The 22591-nt window shown below is 41.9% G+C and overlaps 1 protein-coding gene across 1 annotated transcript in view; it reads right to left on the bottom strand.

The window, feature by feature from the left end:
• Positions 1 to 22591, bottom strand: part of LOC126260710 (hemicentin-2) — a 695733-nt gene that overhangs the window by 16468 nt on the left and 656674 nt on the right. The window contains exons 10-11 of the mRNA XM_049958047.1: positions 8083 to 8376; positions 735 to 1046 (exon numbers count right to left, since the gene is read on the bottom strand). Of these exons, the coding sequence (XP_049814004.1) occupies positions 735 to 1046; positions 8083 to 8376 (606 nt within the window). The remainder of the gene's footprint in view (positions 1 to 734; positions 1047 to 8082; positions 8377 to 22591) is intronic.

Here is a 22591-nt window from a genome sequence, read left to right as displayed (position 1 = left end):
ATTGTAACATAGTTGATATCCGTTTATCTGTTGTTTCCATTTCTGTGAAACGTCAGTATGGTATCTCACCTGCTCTCACTATTCATCACATGTACTTTCGACGGTAACGTAAGCTTAACACATGACTTATATTCTGCAACCAAGGTATAGCATACCATGACTACAGAAAGAGAACGAACATTTCAATGACCAGACGGACAGTTCATAAAGTCGTGAAAATAAACGTATATATATGGCACGAGGACTTTAGAACGCGGCTCGCCAGCTGTTTAGTTCAACAGCATGACCCCCACAGCACCATAGCTACTACACTGTGCTCAATATTGTACCTGTTAATCTTGGATCATTCACAGCTTCTACTCTACATTTTTTCATAGTTCAGTACGTCGTCTTCTTGCTTGTTCTGTATCAGTTTTAGACGGATTATCCCCTGGGCTATCTTACCACTAAATCTGAGGGGTGGGGGTGGGGGGGGGGGACGAGGGAGGTCGATGGGGAGGTTCCCTTGTTAGTATGACCCTCGTTAAAACCTATGTACAATGAGTGATAAAACCAATTGTCCTACAGTCTTCAAGTGTTTACGTAGCACTTTCTAGGTGAAAGTCCAAAGAATGGTCTTGGGCGTACTGTGTCCTTAATTACACACTCTACTGAAGAACCAAGGCAGCGGAAAGTACTGAGTACTTTACGAGACAGTTGTTTGGGGCGCCGTATGACGTCAGAGAGTGGATCACCTTGCACGCTGGCGGTGAGCTGCCGCTCGGGCAGGCGGATGGTGGCGGCGGTGAGGACGACGGGCTCGCTGCGGCCCTTCAGGTTGTACGAGTAGACGCAGGCGTGGTAGCGCTCGCCCGGGCTCAGGCTGGACACGGCGAAGGCGGCGACGGGCGCCGACAGGTTGGCACGCAGCGCCTGCGACTCGGCCTCGCGCACCTCCAGCAGGAAGGACTGCGGCAGGCCGCCGTTGAAGCCCTCCGAGCAGCGCACCGCCAGCGAGTCCGTGGACACGTTCAGCACCGAGCAGTTGTGGACCTGGTCCGGCCGGCCTGCGCACCAAACCGGCAAGTTCATCGATCACTGAAGGCGCAATGGCGTTCGTTTGCACCTGGCAACCTTTCATTTTTTCCATGAACTTTAATGATGGAAGCTGAAGAAATGAGTTAATATTCTTACCACGGCTGGCAATTGAATCCGGGTCTCCTTGCTTGCTAGGGAGGGATGCTAACCATTACACTACCGCACTATAACACTATAACAAACATTTTTTCCCCTTTGTAATGGTTCTCTATTTACGTGATCATTACGGCACTCTAACCCCACTTCTCGATACCAGTAATATCGTACTACTTTCCTGCGAAGTAACAGACATATTTTTGTGACAATATTCACATTTGGTTTTATTAATGTATAGGTACTCAGATGTATCGATATATTATAGTCATACGGTTCTTGTGTGTATTCAATCACTGTGAGACTGTCATAATCTTTGACTTATTGTAACCGTTTTGGCGCGAATTCGCAGAGAGGAGTCTTGGTTTCACTTTGCAGAAGTTAAGTTGTTAAACTTCCTGGCAGATTAAAACTGAGTGCCCGACCGAGACTCGAACTCGGGACCTTTGCCTTTCGCGGGAAAGTGCTCTACCATCTTTTTTTTTTTTTTTAATCTCGTTTTGTTCGCTTTGTATCATTGTATCTGCTCGGGGCGGACGTCGCAAGACACCCGTTTCAGTTCGTCGTTGATCCACTAACTCAGTTTTTTATTACAGAGGGCAGTTAACCCTCTGACCGAACACGCTGAACTACCGTGCCGGCGCAAGCCATCTGAGCTACCGAAGCACGACTCACGCCCGGTCCTCACAGCTTTACTTCTGCCAGTATCTCGTCTTCTACCTTCCGAGTTGGAGTCTCGGTCGGGGACACAGTTTTAATCTTCCAGGAAGTTTCATACCAGCGCACACTCCGCTGCAGAGTGAAACTCTCAATTTAGTTAAGTTGTTATTTCGCTTTCTAAAAGAACAGTCAAGTCTTGTGTTTCGTGAAAGTAGAAATTAAATATATGAAGATTCATACAAAATGGTTTTCTTGATGATGTGACAATTAAGAAGAAGTATATGTGAATTTGCAAGAAGTTTATTAAAAATGTGAATCGTGAACACCAAGTAAAAAATTATTTGTACCATACCATTGTTCTGATCTGGGATTGTTTCATCATTACGATATTCCTGAAAAACGCATTTGTTAGGTCTTCAAATATTGCTAAAATACAGATCTGGACCTTCTAGCAGTCAAAGTGGAATCACCCTAGAATCAACAAAATGAGCCATAACAACTTCGACGATATCTACGTGGGAATCCATTCAAGATAAGTGCCAAAATTAATGACTTTTTTACAGTGACTTCATTAATTCCATTCTGACGATACCATCCACAGTCAATAACTGTGTTGTTTCCCGATAAAGCGAACAAATGCTGCGTGAGCAACATTATTAATCTGATTTCTAGCCTACTTTGCAAGTGGTGATATTGTTAGACCTTCCAATGTCTCGAGGAAAATTCTATAAGATCACCTACGCCTAAGGTACAGGATTTCCCCATTACGTCCAACGCTGGGGTGCTGTTCCAATGCCATATAGCATCGGCAATAGTGAGCATCTAAGAAGCGGAAAATAAGTTGACGATATGAGTTGAACTGTGAAAGGTAAGCCACCGGACTTCAGTAGTCCGTGCAGCAATGTTAGTCATTTTGGTGCGGGATTGCAATGGGTAATACTCCTGCCTAATAAGCAGAGAACTCGGATTCAAGTCCAGACCGTGACAAAAATTTTAATTCATTTCTTCAGCTCCCATCATTATCTCTGATAAAGATGAGACTCGAATGTCTCGACGAAAATGTAATTATATAGTCCATAAACAGTGTTGAAATTATGAGGATGATTCTAATGGTAACGATTTTGACAATGTTTCCAGAATGAGATTTTCACTCTGCAGCGAAGTGTGCGCTGACATGAAACTTTCTGGCAGATTAAAACTGTATGGCGGACCGAGACTCGGACTCGAGTCTCGGTCTGGCACACAGTTTTAATCTGCCAGGAAGTTTCATTTTGACAATGTGTTTGCGGTATCACCATAATTACAGAATAACTTGTCTCTCCCTGTGCAGATATCACAAACTGCGTGCATACAGGATAAGAACAATCGACATATGGAAGTTTCGGTTGGTCTGGGAGGCGCACACTGATAGCCGAAGCAGTTAAGGCGACCGTTCGCGGTAAGTGGCAAATCCGAGTTCAAGAGCCCCGATCCGGCACAAATTTCCATTAGACGCTGATGAAATGCACAGCTGACAGCAAAACACTTTCGCTGATTGTGACTCCATTTGGTAGTCTAGTGGTAATGTTAAAAGTGTAATAAAACTCATAAAATTTGTTTTCTCTATTAAGCAGCTGTGTGTTTGTGTTTGCACAAATTACCAAAATTTGGAAGCCTGCTGTTCCACCTCAGTTCGAAAAAGGCTGCCCTACTGTCGACTTACACCGCGTTAGAGTAGGGACATGTGATCCGTTGTTTGTTTTCTTCCTTTTTACTAATGAAGCTGTTAAATCTTTGTAAATGGATGGAAGAATGTAAGCACATTACCCGTATTGTGATTCGAGCGTATCCTTGCAGAAATGGTACGAGTGGCGCACAAGTCTGAAATCAGTCGTGGTTTCTGTGGAAAATCTATCGCGTCCAGACCAGGCACACCACGTAGGGACGAACGAAAACAATGACGCAGTGGAAGAGCTTATGAAGGAAAATTGGCATGTTACTGTAAACGAAATAACCATTACTTTCGGAATTTTTGGTGGTTCAGCACTAAATATTCTCCATGATGAACTGTGATTCAACAAACAATCAGCATGATGGGTTCCACGTCAGTTGACTATAGGATTGAAAGATCGTCCTGTCGAAGGCTATGAGAAACTTCAGAATTTTTCCAGGGCAAAGGTATTGGATTTTAGGATTAATTGTTACAGGAGACGAAATGTTGGTGCGCTATCACCAACACGAAACAAAAGATAGAGCAACAAACGGTGTTCGTGAAATCCAAATAAATATCCTATTCAACCATCAGCAGCAAAAATCATATATTCCTTCGTGATACAAATGTTTCATAAATCCTACTTCTTTGGTCACATTTCTAGTCAATAGATTTTAAAACGTGCGTAATGCCTTGAGATTCTATGATGGAAGGACCAAAGGAGATAGAGGCAAGAGTGGTAATAGGGCATCATTTCACTGCATTTGTGAAATGTAGTGGGAAGCTTCCGACAAGAGATGCATAGCCACGGAAGTTGATATTGATGAACAAATTATTCCATTCAGAGGCCGTTGCTAGTTTAATCAGTATATTCCCTGAAAGAGAGGGCAATACAGAGTTAAAATATTTTGTAACCTCCCGGCAGATTAAAACTGTGTGCTGGACAGACTCGATATACGAGTACGTCCCTAGTTGGCGTTTCGGTCCGGCACACAGTTTTTAATCTGCCAGGAAGTTTAGTATGAGTGCACACTCAGCTGCAGAGTGAAAATTTCTGTTTGAAAATATCTTCGCTTTTTGGTTCTGCAATGTCATACACCACACATGTTCAATTTATGACGTCAAATTTCGTGATCGAACAACATAAACCAGTGTTCATTCTGCTGTCGTATATTAAATACCCCAACAAAGACAATGGGAACTGGAACAAATATTATAGTGAAAAATGCTTTTACAAATGCACCATCATCCGAAGAGCTATTGCAGGATAAGGCTACACCAGTGGTAATCTTGAGACTAAGGAAAGTAAATTCTACGAAAAACGAAGGCTTAGAAGTCCACAGACGTTTTATCATTTGGTTTCATAGACAATTTGATGACTGTAAGATATATGCCGTAAAAGGAAAAAAAAATCTTACGTCTGGAGTCTCAGCTGAAGAATGCCGCAGTAGATCAACGACGTAAGAGAAATCCATAAATCATTTTAATTTTCATTGAAACTAAACCAGGAGCTGATTCTGTTGACTAGAAGGCCCTCACACAGACTGTCAAGCGGTAATGAAAAGCACTTTCTACCTTATGGATAAAAGAAGCGGATAAAGCAAATATTAGCCTTCTGCCCTTATTTTCGCAGCAACGTAATAACTACTACAAACGCAGGTCTGAAAAGAAAAAGAATTCCATGATGCAGTAAATGGCTCGATCTCATATAGAAATAGAGTGAACAAACTGTTGTGGCGTAACAAGCTAGCTACGCCACACTGAGAAGTAGCCAGAAGGGCACGCGTCAACTCTCGCCGTCTTGCGTTAAGTCTGAAACAGGATTCGTAATGAATGTGATAAAGAAAAGAACGTAGCTACTAGAACACTTAACTTTTATATCGTCCTTTGGTATACAGCATTCTTGATGATACAAGTGAGACTATCTTGAAATACATGCAATGGTACAAATGGCGCCTTGCTAGGTCGTAGCCATGGACTTAGCTGAAGGCTATTCTAACTGTCTCTCGGCAATTGAGTGAAAGGCTTCGTATGTGTAGTCGCTAGCAATGTCGTCCGTACAACTGGGGCGAGTGCTAGTACGTCTCTCGAGACCTGCCTTGTGGTGGTGCCCGGTCTGCGATCCTGACAGTGGCGACACGCGGGTCCGACATGTACTAATGGACCGCGGCCGATTTAAGCTACCACCTAGCAAGTGTGGTGTCTGGCGGTGAAACCACACAAACAATACCTTCAAAGGAACATTTTAAAACCATGGCACGTTGTTTAGTTAATCGCCAGTAGCTGAAGATTTTGGAAACTGCAAGATCACCAAGAAGGAGACTCAAAGGAACATCTTACAAAGCATGGCACGTTGTTTGGTTACTCGCCAATAGCTGAAGATTGAGGAGCCTGCAAGATCACCAAGAAGGAGACGCTTCACATACCCACGTTTCTAAGACGGAATAACTTATCACCCACGCTGCAATGGCCAAAATATTTATTTGCAGGAACAAAGTGTAATTATCTGTAAACATTGTTATGATATTTTGTGCTTTACTCTCGGGAAAACTAAAGAGAAATATATGGTATTGTATTTTATATCCTACTTCAATAAAGGTCACAGTACCAGCCTAAATAATGTCTTAAGTATTACGTGCCACAAAAAATGATAATTTGAGAATACTGTCTGAAGACAACATTTTGTATTTTTTTTAAGTTAGGGATGTAACAGATCCGCATCAAGCTACACTGAGAGTCGAGCCCCTCATACTTTCGAGGGTTAAAAACTTATACAACGAAAAGATGCACCGACTAATCAATAGTTATAGTTCTTCTGCAGGTAATTTACTTTAGAAAGTTTTAAATCATTTGTCATGTTTAGTGACAGTCCACTGACCTTCAGGATGTTTCGCTGTTATAGGTACAAACGAAAGGGGCGAGAAGAATACAATGAAATAAGTAAATAATCCTATAAAATAATGTCCGGGAGCTAACAGCTTCCCCGATACAACGAATGCACAAATACAGTCATGTCAATGTTACAACACTGTTAACATCTAAGGCAACGTTTATTCCGATTCAGTGAAGTGCAGTGTACATTACACTGTGATAAAGAGTCCCCTATAATTTTATTGTCATTCATTATAAGTAAGTGCTGGTAAATAGCCTTCCCACAGCGAGTGTATGATTCGTGGCCCGCCAAAAGCATAGCCTCCCATGTCCCCCAACATGAAACGCATGAAATTTTTTAAAGCCTTTGGTCTATCTTAGCCCTGTTGAACTCCGGGAACGCATTGAAGAAGGTTGTCGATGCATTCGGAACACGCCTGGAATTTTTGAATGTGTGCGAGAATCGTTGAGAAGACGTGCTGGAGCTTGCCTTCACATAAAGGTGGCCATGTGCAGTACTTGGCCGGACGCTGTGGCTCAGCGGTTCTAGGCGCTTCATTCCAGAACCGCGCTGCTGCTACGGTCGCAGGTTCGAATCCTGCCTCGGGCATGGATGTGTGTGATGTGCTTAGGTTAGTTTGGTTTACGTAATTCTAAGTCTATGGGAGTGATGACCTCAGATGTTAAGTCCCATAGTGCTTAGAGCAATTTGAACCATTTTTGCAATACTTGTTGTAACGTGTTTGTCCAAAAGTGCATCTCTGCAATTTGAATCCGCAGTAACTCTGTTATAAGATGTACGAGAACTGACGCGACGGCACTGTTGTGTAAAACACTGTGTTACAAGGTGTTCAAGCACTCAGACGTAACACGTTGTATAAGAGAAACCATTAGTTTCCGGACCGATGTTATGTTATTTGCTTGTATTATTGTCATTTACTCGCCCTTTCAGTTTGTACCTATAATAATCAAACTCCTTGTATCTGAGGAAAAGGAACGGACCTAGAACAGATCCTTGCAAACACCCTCTCTCTACAAGACCCTAGTCTGATTCAAATTCCTTCTCTAGTTGTAGGCTCTAGAAGAGAATGTTGTTGATAATTCATCCGGGTTACATGGCCGTGGTCCATGGAATTCTTCTATTCCTAACGTTTAGTCCAATACTACGTTGGACATCCTCAGAGGTATGGCTGGTCCTGCTGAGTCGGCACGACTTAGCAGGACCAGCCATACCTCTGAGGATGTCCAACGTAGTATTGGACTAAACGTTAGGAATCGAAGAATTCCATGGACCACGGCCATATAACCCGGAATAATTATCAACAACAGTACCATCCGGTCGTGAAAGCCTTTATTGTATGTCTAGAAGAGAATGTTTTGCTTCCTGCGTTCCTACTATGAACGGAATTACGTGAAGGTATTACAAGGTCCACAAATCAAATATGTACTATGATTAAATCAGTTAACACTCCTAATTTCCCTTATAAAACACCTCACATAATGGTCTTGAAATTGTAGTTTGGAGTTCTCTCTCTCTCTCTCTCTCTCGCTCTCTCTGTCACCCTCTTCTCTCTGGGCGGACAGAAAGATCTCTCACATTAAGTAGTGTAAGGTCTTGCTACAGGGGTTAACGAATGAGGTAGTTTCGGGTCGGCGCCTGAGACACGTGCCGCCGGCACACAGGGACGTACCGGCGGCGATGATGTGGAAGACGCAGGGCGCGCGCTGGCTGCCGATGTGGTTGCTGGCCCAGCAGAGTAGCGTGCCGTAGTCGAGCTCCGTGGCCGGTGTGTAGGCGACGTAGCTGACGGGCCCCGCCCTGGCGACGCGCGATGGCGCCACGTCCAGGCTCTCCGCCGAGTTGTTGAACGTCCAGCGGAACGTCACGTCCGCCGGGTTTGCCTCCACCTCACACGAGATGTTGGCGCGCTCGTTCTTCGCCACGCCGATCACCCGGCTCTGGTTCGGCTTGCACGTCGGGGCATCTGCGCACAATGAAAACGCACCTTATTTTATGAAAACAACATTCTTGATCACGTTTCATCATTTTTCACCATATTTCGGTAGAATTAGACAGTTTTCTGTGGAAACTTGACTACACTGTAGTACATTTATGTTGATTAGCTTACATTGTCAACTGTTTTGGACGGTACCTCAGAATCCAAATACGGTTGTTGCTCTTATTACACAGGTTTATTTGCCCAGATCGTACAAAAATACACAATGATTATTAGGTTCAGCGAAATTAGCCTCCATGTTCAGGTCATTGTAATAGAAAAAACTTTTTACGAGACCAGTCCATTTCGTCGACTGTTTACATTAATTGGACGCAACTGTAACGTATGTAGAAGTACAACTATGGAAAATTCTGACGTAAAACCGCCATAAAATGCATACAAATTCAAATTAAACATAAGTTACAGCCTCGACATTCCATAGTTCCGTATGTTGTCATACAATAAGAGAATACCTGTGCGAACAGTGCACAACTGTTACAAATGAAACACATAAAACTAGTACAAAATGTTTTCATGTTTTGTCCTTGTTGACACTGAAACCTCCCCTTAGAAAAAATTTATGAATTACTGTGCTGGTAAACCCCTTACGTTATTTGATTTTCAAACAGCTGAGCAGATCTGAACGTACTCAGACATTTCTCTCTTTACTTATTCTGATCAACACTAAACTGACACACAATATTTTTAGCGCAACGCAATCTCACTTTCAATAACTAACAATAACCTATACCTTTCGTGAATCACTTACCTCACCAAAATCTTCGTTACTCGAACTACTGCAATAGAGCGAGCGCCAATACTGCCAGCTAAATAAAAGATTCTAACTACTGAAGGCACTAACTACTGATAGGCATAGTTAGCACATGAAAGATTTTGATAGAGTCCGCAGCTCGTGGTCGTGCAGTAGCGTTCTCGCTTCCCGCGCCCGGGTTCCCGGGTTCGATTCCCGGCGGGGTCAGGGATTTTCTCTGCCTCGTGATGACTGGGTGTTGTGTGATATCCTTAGGTTAGTTAGGTTTAAGTAGTTCTAAGGTCTAGGGGACTGATGACCATAGATATATATATATATGACATCCAGTCTTACAAATTTCGTTTTTCTGACGGACATAGGTCCAGATCGTCCGCTCTCTTCCCACATCCAACACCGTTGGCGGGTCACCTCCAACTGCGCAACGCTACGCGCTGTTCATATCCAGCTGCCCAACACTACAATACCGAATATTCCAACAATGCCAACCAGCCACACAGAACAGGCAGTGATTTTCATATAGAGCGCTACGTGGCGTTACCAACATAAAAAGCTAAACAGCCTACTTACAATATCTGATAGGGAACTGTTATTCGGAAATCAACGGAATACATCGTGTTCTCAGGCGTCACCGGTTGGTAGCAGTATTTTGCAACATAATATTATGCCTTCGAAACACAATGTAAAGAATGTAATGTTTCTAATACGAGAGTTAAAAGTAGAGTTCGGTCCGAAACTTAAATATAATGAGTCAGTTTGTAACACTCTTGTAAGAGACTTAATACATTGGCCACAACTTAGACCTCGAGCTGCTCAATAGACATAACCAGGTCACTGAAAAGACATTATTATACGAGACTCTGCACTCACATTTAGTAAATTCACACAACGCCATTTTCACATTTTTAATCTGAAGGTACCAAGAATTTACTGTTGTAACGTTAACAATTTATCACTTTATGTATCTTATAACAATGTTTACACACTGATAGAAGGCACAGTAATAATATTTTTGTAATAATTTTCTGATGTATATATTTGGAAAACCAAGCATCTAATCCTTTTACTTTTATAGATTTTTATGTATATAAAAATATGGAAAGTAAAAATATGAATTTCCTTACATTGTATTTTTAAGACACTATCTTATGTTATAAAAGACTGCTGCCATCTGGTGGCTCCTCAACACAATGAATTCTGTTGATTGTCTCATAAAAGTTCCCTATCAGATATCGATAAGACCACCCCATTAAAACATTTTATACACATCTTATGTACTTTATTTGTTCCTGTTATACACTGTTCGCACAGCTATTTTCTTCTTGTGTAGCGAGAGAAGGTTCTTGCAATTTCCTTTGTCCATCTACCATACAATCACCTGATGACAACCGTTAACGGAAACTGAGAAGATAAGTCGGTGGAGTTGGGAGTTCTACATTAAAAATTGTGATGTTGATGTTGGAGGAGAGTCAATTTAGGAATGGACGAATGATCCATCGGTACCAGAATCGTCGAACTTGAACAGTATTGTTGGCTGGGACAGATAGAGAAATCCGCTTTGGGGGCCTCATGAGCTCTGTAGGATTGGCGACGTAATGAAATTTGCCGACAGCGCTGGTTTTCACTGTGGAGAATATCAGTGATTCCCATTTCTATATGTGAACCGTTGGTATTCATAACTCTGACAACTGGCTGCTGTGGGAATGTCAGAGAGCAAACACGGAGGAAATTGACAGAAACTGAGGACAGGTGGCGCTCGACAGGAATGTAAATCGGCCCTGAGTGCGCGCCGAGATATTCCGCGCATGTGCGATAACGCTATGACTCGGATGGCACAGTGCTTCAAATGGCTCTGAGCACTATGGGCCTTAACTTCTGAGGTCATGAGTCCCCTAGAACTTAGAACTACTTAAACCTAACTAACCTAAGGACATCACAAGTATCGATGCCCGTGGCAGGATTCGAAACTGCGACCGCAGCAGTCGCGCGGCTCCAGACTGTAACGCCTAGAACCACTCGGCCACTGGGCCGGCGGATGGCACAGGGGCTAACACATTTCTTCCTCCCGAAGAAAACTGCACAGCTGGATATTCCTCCGTAAATAATCACAATTAACATCAACTGAAAACTGTACTTTGCCCTAGCCACGAGAATAGAAAACCATAAGTTCCAAATGAATTTGAGCATTGTCACATGGCCCAGTGGAATTAAATTGAAAAAAAAAAATATTAAAGAAAATATCAGTCGAATCACATACGCCTTACGGCATGTCGAGTACATCATCAATATTACATTTCTTTGGTTGGAGGAAAATTTAATTGCTGAAAATCCGTTCGCAGTCATTGTCAAAGCGGGTAACCCTTATCTGAATCCCAGCTGAATATCTAGAATGAGGAGAGATATGAAACAGTCTACCATGACAAGTAGGCCAAAGAACGAAACAGAGATGTTGTTGTTGTTGTTGTTGTTGTGGTCTTCAGTCCTGAGACTGGTTTGATGCAGCTCTCCATGCATACAGTAAAGCTGCATGCCCTCGGGAAAAATTACGGCCGTAGTTTCCCCTTGCTTTCAGCCGTTCGCAGTACCAGCACAGCAAGGCCGTTTTGGTTATTGTCACAAGGCCAGATCAGTCAATCATCCAGACTGTTGCCCTTGCAACTACTGAAAAGGCTGCTGCCCCTCTTCAGGAACCACACGTTTGTCTGGCCTCTCAACAGATACCCCTCCGTTGTGGTTGTACCTACGGTACGGCTATCTGTATCGCTGAGGCACGCAAGCCTCCCCACCACCGGCAAGGTCCATGGTTCATGGGGGGGAGGAGAGATATGAAACAGTCTACCATGACAAGTAGGCCAAAGAACGAAACAGAGATATCTAACAGTAATATCATCATCCTTTGTATTCGGATGTTCCATTCAGACTTTTTGGTGCTTAGAGGGGCGTTTTAAATTACTTTATATTTCAAGTTACCTCGAGCTGCACTTTGGAAAAATGTATCAGTTATTGGCAATAAGTAAATATTTTCTCAGTGCCCCAGTTTGTTCAACTAGACCTAAGATAACGTCATCCCCACTTTCAAACATCCCGCAGCGTTTTCAGAACAGGAAAAAATAATAATAGTAATAAATAGCAATTCCATGATGTTTAATACCACAAATTATCTGCATTTTTATTTGTATTGCAAGCGTATAGCCAATTTCCAATGTGATCTAGTGATTCACGTGGAACGACAACAGAGTCTTGATAACAGTTGGCACTGCAGAAATGGTACGCAACAGCTAATGCCACATTTCTGAATTCGTGTACGGCACAAACAATACACTACGAACTTTATTATCTGGACGGTTATAAGTGGCAGAATCCTCACGACAGGATCTGTAGTAACGGATCGAAACGTGTATCTGTAAACAGTCTTTACATTTAATTGTGGGAGGAACACACCGTTTTGAACATTTACTATGATACTGGGCTACAGAAAATTCTATTTATTCTTGAGATTATTGCTATGCCGTTGGTGCAGAACAGTATGACAGTTAGGGAAACATTACATGAGGCTGAATTATATGAAGAAAGCGTGATCCCATCTAGAACAGTAGAATACTAAGACTGCAAGCTTTGTCTGAGGAAGAAACTTATTAGAAACCATCCTTACAGCTGTATTTCCATTATGAAGCGGTGAAAAATAGTAATACCGTAACGTAACTCATTTCTTCTGGTTTATTAAGAATACTTCGTAAGCTTCTTAATGTCATGCGACGCAGTCGAACACAAGAAAGTAAAGTACCCCACTGAAATTCGTAAATAAACAGTTTGTGCCTGATCCTGAACGTTAATTAACTCTGCCTCCATTTAGCAAACGTTTACTTTCACTTAGCTGAAATTAACACTTCTAGAGATGGAAATTTCAATATTGCTTGCCAGTTCAATATTTAGTAAATCGGGTGCCGTAAAACGGTGATCTTAAAACGAATAGTAAAGTAATGAACTAAGATATTACAGAAAGCACGTTCTTATAAATCACAGACTTTCTAAGCAGATTCGAAACTCTATTGTCAGGCACGATATTGACAGAGGGAAGCTGCACATAGTTCAACGTTATTATTCATAGGAATAACAGTTACATCGTAGTGTGTGACTGAAATGGCATGGAAACTGGAAAAATGTCTAAAATGCACATAGATTCGACTTTAAATTCTAGCTATATGTAAACCAAACGCAGTGTCGCATCCTGTGGCGTTTATTGTACCCACAATTTGACCAGGGACGCGCAGATGTGGATGATCCTGATCGAGAGATCCAGATCTTGCAAAACGTTTTTTGAGAAGATGAAAGAGTTTCTCGGGGGACAGAGATTTTCCAATACTGAGGACATTCATACAGCGGTTTCGAATGGCTTGTAACACTTATACCGATTAGAAGTAGGTTTATATTATGTAAATGTGTATCTGCAGTAATGGTGTGAGTATTCTTTGTCATTTAAAGCCATTGATTTCTGACACGAAAATTTAGAGTTTTGGAATGATTATATGAAACAAGAAAAATGATTTGTTACAATTATAAATTATTATAAGAAGTGTATGTTTATAAATAGGACAATGTTTATTGAAAGCTGGTTCATGCTTAGGGCACTTGTATTTGTAATATATAAAAGACATAGGGAAGTCCCTCCGCAACGGAAGTGGCATGGTGCGATGCAAAAATTTTCTTAAACATATATTTCCAAATTAATGTGCCTAATTGGGCTGGTGAGCGTTAATTTTTTCATTCACATATGATTTTTACCACTTTCATTAACTCTCAAGTTTAAAGTTCGCTTAATTTTTCTGTTAATTTCACCATACTCTAAATTGTACTCCGCTATCTTTACCCATTAGATACGCACAAGCGGGCTTAAAATTGGAAATCCTCTCAGCGAGTAACGTTAGCTTGTTTCACAGTACGCTTGTGCAACATACATAGCAAGTTCGTGTCATACGTGTCTTTTCCCGTGACCGGACTAAGATTCGGTTGTTAGGGAAGAGTGACATAAACATTCTAGTGTTATAAGCTCTATGACCAAGGAGCAGATCTCTATCATTGAGGAACTGAAGTTTTCGTAGAACGTTTCCATCGTTGCTTCCAGTGACTTGAAGACAGTTTTAGAAGTAGCTTTGACGTGTAGTGCAGCATCCAAGAGAAGTTGCATGGCCGCCGCCACGAAAACGTCTTATTTTTGATGTCCCTTCGATTGTCTCGACGGTGTTTGACAAACTATATACTTTTCCTTGTGCTTTACCTAAAAATAATTCCTCGGGTCAAGCAGACTGCCTTTTAAGGAGATCCCCTTAACGACCAGGTAACATCCTGCAAGCTGAAGCTCGAAGGTCAACTGTGGTTGATGGGACTTGCATCTGTGTTTTGCCTTACACATCTTGTTGAAAATACATATGACCCATCTAGGGTTTCGTAGCTCGTTAGGCTAATGGCCGATCGTCTTGCCATGTCCTGACGAGCGGAGTGGTAGGGTATATTGGTCAATGAGACCTCCAACTTCATGCATGTACACTCTAAGAAAAAAAAAGGCGTACCTCGAAGGCGATATCCGATTAGAGCCTACATCGGAGACGTAATGTACACGTACACGTACCTGAGGGATACTGTGCCAAATTTTGTCCGACGGGGCCTCTTAAATCGTCAAACTCCCGAGATGGTTGCAGGATCCTGCCCATAATGGTTCAAACGTTCTCAGTTTTAGAAAAATCCGGTGACCTTGCTGCTGAAGGTAGAGCTTGGCAGGCACGAAGACAAGCAGTATAGACCCTCGAGATGTGCGGTCGGGCATTATTTTGCTGAAATGTGAACCGATTGCGGCGGCGCGGTTCCTTCCGTCACTTTACGACCAACCTGCGCCTACCTGTGGACATTGTCTCAGCAGATCATCAGTAGGGAAGCCAAGCGAAACCTAGTGTACTTCGACGTGAACCAGGCTGCAATTAAAGTCACTAATTTACGTTTCGGGAGAAAGTTTCCACGCGAAATGAAAGGTTGGAAATTTTGTCCTTAATTAATATATTCTGAAACTTAGGTGAACAAGTATCACTGCCAAACCCGTACTAGTCATAACACAGTCACTCACCATCCCTTTCACTCACGTTAGCAAGTTTATGGTGTTGAATTTCCCGAAAACGTAATAGCTACGAAAAATACGGATTGTTCTTGATTGAGAATGCTCGACAAATATTAAGTCTGACGGTACCTAATTCAGTCACAGCTTTTAGCCACCGACCTGCTCAATACACCACGCGGAATATCTCTTTTCACGTCAGAAAATTCCCTTAAAAATACCGAAATTTCTACACACCCATCGGAATAATTATGCCGTCAAAATAATAATAATAATAATAATAATAATAATAATAATAAAAGGTTCAAATAGCTCTGAGCACTATGGGACTTAACCTCTAAGGTCATCAGTTCCTTAGAACTACTTAAACCTAACTAGTTTAAGGACATCACACACATCCATGCCCGACGTAGGATTCGAACCTGTGACCGTACCGGTCACGCGGTTCCAGACTGTAGCGCCTAGAACCGCTCGGCCACCCTGGCCAGTAATTATACCGTCACTTTACAACATTTTTGATGTATGAAACACTACTAGATCCGGAAACTTATCATTTCCATCGGAACTACTACTACACACGTCCGAACTGTTTCATGGCTAGGCTCCGACTCCTCTCTAGAATACTCTGTCTTCTCTACCAGCAGAGAAAGGCGCGCGAAGAATACTGCTTTACCATTGGTCAGTTTACTCAACAGCCAATAGCAAAACAACATTCTCCCGCATCAGTCCGCGCTTTTCATCAATAACCAATCGCAAAATAGAAAACCTAATGACTGCACTTTTTACCGACATAATTATCTAATACACTGAAATTTTGTTTATCCATTAAGTTATTTACTATTGTTATTTATACCTGAATTAACTTTCCCTGTATCATAAACTTACTTTACAAATCTATTCTACAAAAATCCCGTTTGTCCACATCCATACTTCTTCGAAATGTTTCCACACTAAATCCCACTACATGACTCGTTAAACAATTATCTTCATATTAATATTAAACCACACTCACAGATCATTAATACTGCTAAAAACATTTATAACATTTTACATACACAAAATATATATTAACACTTTATGAAAATACTATAACAGTTTATGAAAAACATTCTATTACTCTCTAGTGGGAACAATCGAAACTAAATCACAGTCCCCCATCCAATAGTCCTCTATCGGCTGATACATAAACTACGTGCGCGTGCAGTCTCGCGTCACCATCTGTTACTATCAAACTCTGAGACACATCTCCCACTTAACAGCCTCAAAGGCGGGATCGGTATACGGCGCTACGCCTCACGATGACAGATTGCCATGAAGGGTAACAAAACGGGGCGTACAATATCGTTGACAACCGCTGTACCGCAAGGATGCCGCAGATGACATCGAAAGGGGGTCGTGCTACAAAATAAATGGCACCCCAGGTCATCAGTCCTGGTCGTGAGGCAGATACGACTGTCGCCACCATATAGCCCGACAGCTAGGTGAGATGGTCTTGGGTGCCACTTTACTTCACAGCAGAAGCTCTTTGTTTGGCATCCGCAGCTCCCTTAGAGGACAGCGGTCCGTCAACGATATTCTATGCCCCGTTTTGTTGCCTTTCATGGCTATCCGTCATGGGTTTACATTTCAGCAGGATAACGTCCCCTCGCACACAGTCAGAATTTCTGCTGCTTGTCTTCCTGCGTGCCAAACGCCACCTTGGCCTGCAAGGTCGCTGGATCTCTCCCCAACTGAGAAAATCTCAGAAAATTGACCATGTAACGTGCCATTGGACATGATTTGGCACCATATGTCAAAGGAAGACTTTCAACAACTCTATGAAACAATGACAAGCCGAATAATTGCTTGCATAAGGGCCAGAGGTGGACCAACACATTACTGTGCTGCTCAGTTTGTGAGGCATTGTTATTTTACACCAATTTTAGAAAGTTGCTATGATAGTGATTCATCAAACATGTAGACAGATCCATAGCATATCTGCAAAATAACAGCTGCAAGTAGACAAAATGAACGCAAGGAGAACAACGTGAATGTAATTGAATGAGCTCGAAAGCATAGCTTTGCCAACAGATCTAGCATAAAATACTATGAAGTGTCGGTATCAAGTTTGGTCAGTAGCCTTCTATTCAGTCACTCAGTGGCCTTACAAGCCTTACAAGGTCACGCATGAAAGGTGACAGAGAGTACACCGATGTACTAAATTCTACTTCCGTGATTGATTTACTGTAGAATAATACAGGGTGATTCAAAAAGAATACCACAACTTTAGGAATTTAAAACTCTGCAACGACAAAAGGCAGAGCTAAGCACTATCTGTAGGCGAATTAAGGGAGCTATAAAGTTTCATTTAGTTGTACATTTGTTTGCTTGAGGCGCTGTTGACTAGGCGTCAGCGTCAGTTGATGCTAAGATGGCGACCGCTCAACAGAAAGCTTTTTGTGTTATTGAGTACGGCAGAAGTGAATCGACGACAGTTGTTCAGCGTGCATTTCGAACGAAGTATGGTGTTAAACCTCCTGATAGGTGGTGTATTAAATGTTGGTATAAACAGTTTACAGAGAATGGGTGTTTGTGCAAAGGGAAAAGTTCTGGACGGCCGAGAACGAGTGATGAAAATGTAGCACGCATCCAGCAAGCATTTGTTCGCAGCCCAGGAAAATCGACTCGCAGAGCTAGCAGAGAGCTGCAAATTCCACAATCAACTCTATGGAGAGTCCTACGAAAAAGGTTACCCGAGGCGATGGATCGGCCGCCAGGCAGCCCGTGACAGAGCACATCATCACTGGCCTCCAAGAAGCCCTGATCTTACCCCCTGCGATTTTTTCTTATGGGGGTATGTTAAGGATATGGTGTTTCGGCCACCTCTCCCAGCCACCATTGATGATTTGAAACGAGAAATAACAGCAGCTATCCAAACTGTTACGCCTGATATGCTACAGAGAGTGTGGAACGAGTTGGAGTATCGGGTTGATATTGCTCGTGTGTCTGGAGGGGGCCATATTGAACATCTCTGAACTTGTTTTTGAGTGAAAAAAACCTTTTTAAATACTCTTTGTAATGATGTATAACAGAAGGTTATATTATGTTTCTTTCATTAAATACACATTTTTAAAGTTGTGGTATTCTTTTTGAATCACCCTGTATAATACGGGTACTACTTTCTACCTACTTACGAACGCCTAGCTGGCAGAGAGATGACTTCGCAAATCTAGCACCAGTCAGTGAAATAGCATCTCGCTCGGATGAAATCTCTTGGAGATTCTACATAGGTTATCGACAAGAGCTTATTTTCCTTCTAACTGCAAGTTATCGTTAAGTCGCTGGGGCGCCGAAGGGTAGCACGCTGATGGAAAAGATACGCGTTTGCTCCCCTTTTCAAGAACAGTATTCGTCATATGCAAATAATTACAGGCTTTTATTACGGACTGTCTATAGTACAATTATGGAATATGTTTAAACTCGATTATTGTGATGTAATTTCCTCTATAAAAACGAAGAGATGTTACAAATTTCGGATCACACTGATCGACCATTAGATCCCGGAGCCGGTATACAAAAGAGCTCCGGTTGATGGCATGCTCCGCAAATTTAGGTAGCCATTCCGTATGATTGTCTAGTACACAAAGTACAAGTTTATAAAGTATAGGACCACATTTGTGTCAGGTGCATACGTCCTGTACCAGTATGACAGTATGCACTTTTTTTTGAAGATCAGGAGATAACAGTCTTAACAGCTGTAGCTGGTCATCAAGAGTAAATAGTACTGAATGCGATGTTGGCCATTAAAAGTTTCTTCAAACGAAATACAAGTCGTCCTTCCCATCACTAATTATGAGAAATTTCGATCGAAGTATAATGAATTTATCATTCCTGTGCAAGTTTCATTACTGTTATTCGTATAGGTTTCGTGGTCCTTCTATATTCTTATATAAATGGTTAAACATACATAAAAGTACATAGTATAAAAACAGACAGAATGTAGAAAAGAAACATTCGAAAACCTTATAGTTGAATAACTAGGTCTCTGAACCATTCCAAAGACCTACGTGTTACCAAACGCACTTCATTGAGTCCACAAGGAAACTATTGTAATAGACAGCCGGCCAGGGTGGCCGCGCGGTTCTAGGCGCTACAGTCTGGAACTGCGTGACCATTACGGTCGCAAGTTCGAATCTTGCCTCGGGCATGGGTATGTGTGCTGTCCTTAGGTTAGTTAGGTTTAAGGGGCTCCGGAACGCCCTATACTTGCAATGTTAAATAACGCTTATAAATTACATCTTTCCTCACAAAGTATTTGAGGTAGGAAGTTGAACTTTTTACAGATTATTTATTGGAATATGGGCTACAACTTAACACAGAGATTTTACAAAATTTTAGTTCAGTTATTAAAGATGATTTTTTTCAATTGTAACGAAAATTCACAACATTTTTTTGCAATTTTTTATTTATATATTCAAAAATATACAGTTTTTTTCGAAAAAGGCTGTGTTAAATTATGCAGAAGGTACTGTGTAACATTTACTGAAAGTTTGAAACAAATATGTTTGGAAGATCCTTAGAAAACATGTAATTAGTATGAAAAGTAAAAGTTTTGGGAATCGAGCGACAAAGATTGGATTAACTTTTTAGTGCATTCCAGGTCCATAGGATGGATTATCTTCATCCTCTGCAAACTCCTCCTCCAGCTTCCTCTTGTTCCTCCTCCTGTTTACTCTTGCTTGTATTTCTAGACTCTTTACAGCCCTGTCTGCAGCCCGAAGGCGTTCCTTGTCTAGAGCAAGCATCGCTCGTACCATGTTAGAACCTATCTTCATTCCCATATTTCTAAATACCTTGCACCTTACAATGTTGCCATCATTGAAAGTCGCAACAGCATCATACACACCAAAGTGAAGTGTTTCTATTCCATCAAATACAGTCTTGGGGATTCTCGACCATATAACACTATTTACACTTTCATTGGGGTTTTGAGTTTTTCCGTGAATACACTTTTTCAACAGTTCAGGTGCTGCTAAGTCTCTGAAAATAGGTTTTATCACCTCCATTATTGCATGAGACAGACTATGCTTATGGGTGTAAACTTCACCAGTTAGCAATCCTTTGTTATATTTACACCAACTGTCTTCTTCTTTGGGACACAATCTATGTTGGGGATTTTCATCGTCTTTATTGTTTACAGTAATAACACATATCTTTGGCTTTCCAACATTTCTCCTTTTCTTAAAAGCCTTCAGAGGATTTCTAATAACTTTACTTTTATTCATTATTGTACTTCAACAAAACAGAGACTCAAGAAACCGAATTAATTACGAATATTTTCGAGATAACGACAGAGTAAATAAACATGAAACAATCGACAATCACACCAGCGATATATATTGAACCATCACAGGTTAGTCACAACACATACTTTATCTCACATCACTAAAATGTACCTGATGAACACGGACGTTATTAATAACACCATTTGACAGCAGTTTAACAGCGCCACAGTGGGTCACGCCCATGTAGAACACATTTCAAAAAAAAATTTTAAAATAGTTGTAGTCTTCGGAACTGAATAAATTATATAACTATTAAAAGGTAATAGTCTGCAGATTCAGAAAACGCAAAAAAGTAAAAATTGAACTTTTCAGGATTTTGAGCCTTTCCGGAGCCCCTTAAGTAGTTCTAAATCTAGGGGACATATGTTAAGGCCCATAGCGCTTAGACCGATTTGAAATTCTTTTTTGTGATAGACACTTTTCCCTCAGGTGCAGCGTAGTTAGCCCAAACATCCCACACTCGCATGTCAGGGCATCCTCGACCTCCCAGTCATACACGAAGGCATCACACATTCCACGCCCTGCACGGAATCTATTCAGAACTGTCCACATTGTCCTGCAAAAACCAAATCTATTTACATGTTTTGTGCGATCAGTAAGAACCGAGAATTTCGTGGAGGGAACTTCTGGCAAATATCTACATTCTTGGTCTAGATGTTCTAGGGGATTCAGTCCGGACCCACGCGGCTGCTACAGTCGCGGGTTCGAATCCTGCCTCGGGCATGGATGTGTGTGATAGGTTAGTTAGGTTAAGTAGTTCTAAGTCTAGGAGACTAGGGAACTGACGACCTCAGATGTTAAGTCCCATAGCGCTTAGAGCCTTTGGAACCATCTCCATTCTTGACACTTCCAGGGCCGGTTCGAGAATATGTTTCCACTCAATCGCCTTCTCTCCTTCCCCCACCGTGGTACACTTTCATCCGTGACAGCTTTCGCTACCAATTGTCAAACTCTCTGTTTACAAATCTTGCACTAGAGCGCCCCTGGCACCGCTCTAACCTTGGTACACCAAGCGAACGCTATTAAGTGTGATGTATCCTGTACAGAATTTTTACAGTTGTGGGTCATCTGGCACTCCTCTCAGTTTGGCACCCTTAACAAAGGCTCGCGTTGTTTGTGCCTTAAACCGGCCGTGCACGCATCATACACTGATGTGACAAAGTCGTTGGATAGCTACATGCACACATACGGATGACAGTAGTTTCACGTATACAAAGTATAAAAGGGCAGTGCACTGGTGGAACCGCCACTGGTACTCAGCTCATTCATGTGAAAAGTTTCCGACGTGATTTCGGCTGCACGTCGGGAATTAACTGATTCTGGATGCGGATTGCTAGTTGGAGCTAGAAGCATGCGACATTAAATTTCGGAAACCGTTGAGAAATTCAGTATTCCGATATCCGAAGAGGCAAGAGTGGGTCGAGAATATCACGTTCCAAGCATTACTTCTCACCATGGGCAACGCAATAGCAGACGGGCTACTCTTAACGGTGAAGAGCAGTGACGTTTGCGTACAGTTGTCAGTGTAGTTGTTGTTGTTGTTGTTGTTGTGGTCTTCAGTCCAGAGACTGGTTTGATGCAGCTCTCCATGCTACTCTATCCCGTGCACACTTCTTCATCTCCCAGTACCTACTGCAATCTACATCCTTCTGAATCTGTTTAGTGTATTCATCTCTTGGTCTCCCTCTACGATTTTTATCCTCTACGCTGCCCTCCAATGCTTAATTGGTGATCCCTTGATGCCTCAGAATATGTCCTACCAAGCGATCCATTCTTCCAGTCAAGTTGTGCCACAAATTTCTCTACTCCCCAATGCTATTCAATACCTCCTCATTAGTTGTGTGATCTACCCATCTAATCTTCAACATTCTTCTGTAGCTACACATTTCGAAAGCTTCTATTCTCTTCTTGTCTAAACTATTAATCGTCCACGTCTCACTTCCATAGATGGCTACACTCCATACAAATACTTTCAGAAACGACTTCCAGACACTTAAATCTGTACTC

This window comes from Schistocerca nitens, chromosome 5 (assembly GCF_023898315.1).
Source record: "Schistocerca nitens isolate TAMUIC-IGC-003100 chromosome 5, iqSchNite1.1, whole genome shotgun sequence".
Taxonomy (NCBI): domain Eukaryota; kingdom Metazoa; phylum Arthropoda; class Insecta; order Orthoptera; family Acrididae; genus Schistocerca; species Schistocerca nitens.
This window is presented reverse-complemented; position numbering and strand designations above follow the sequence as displayed.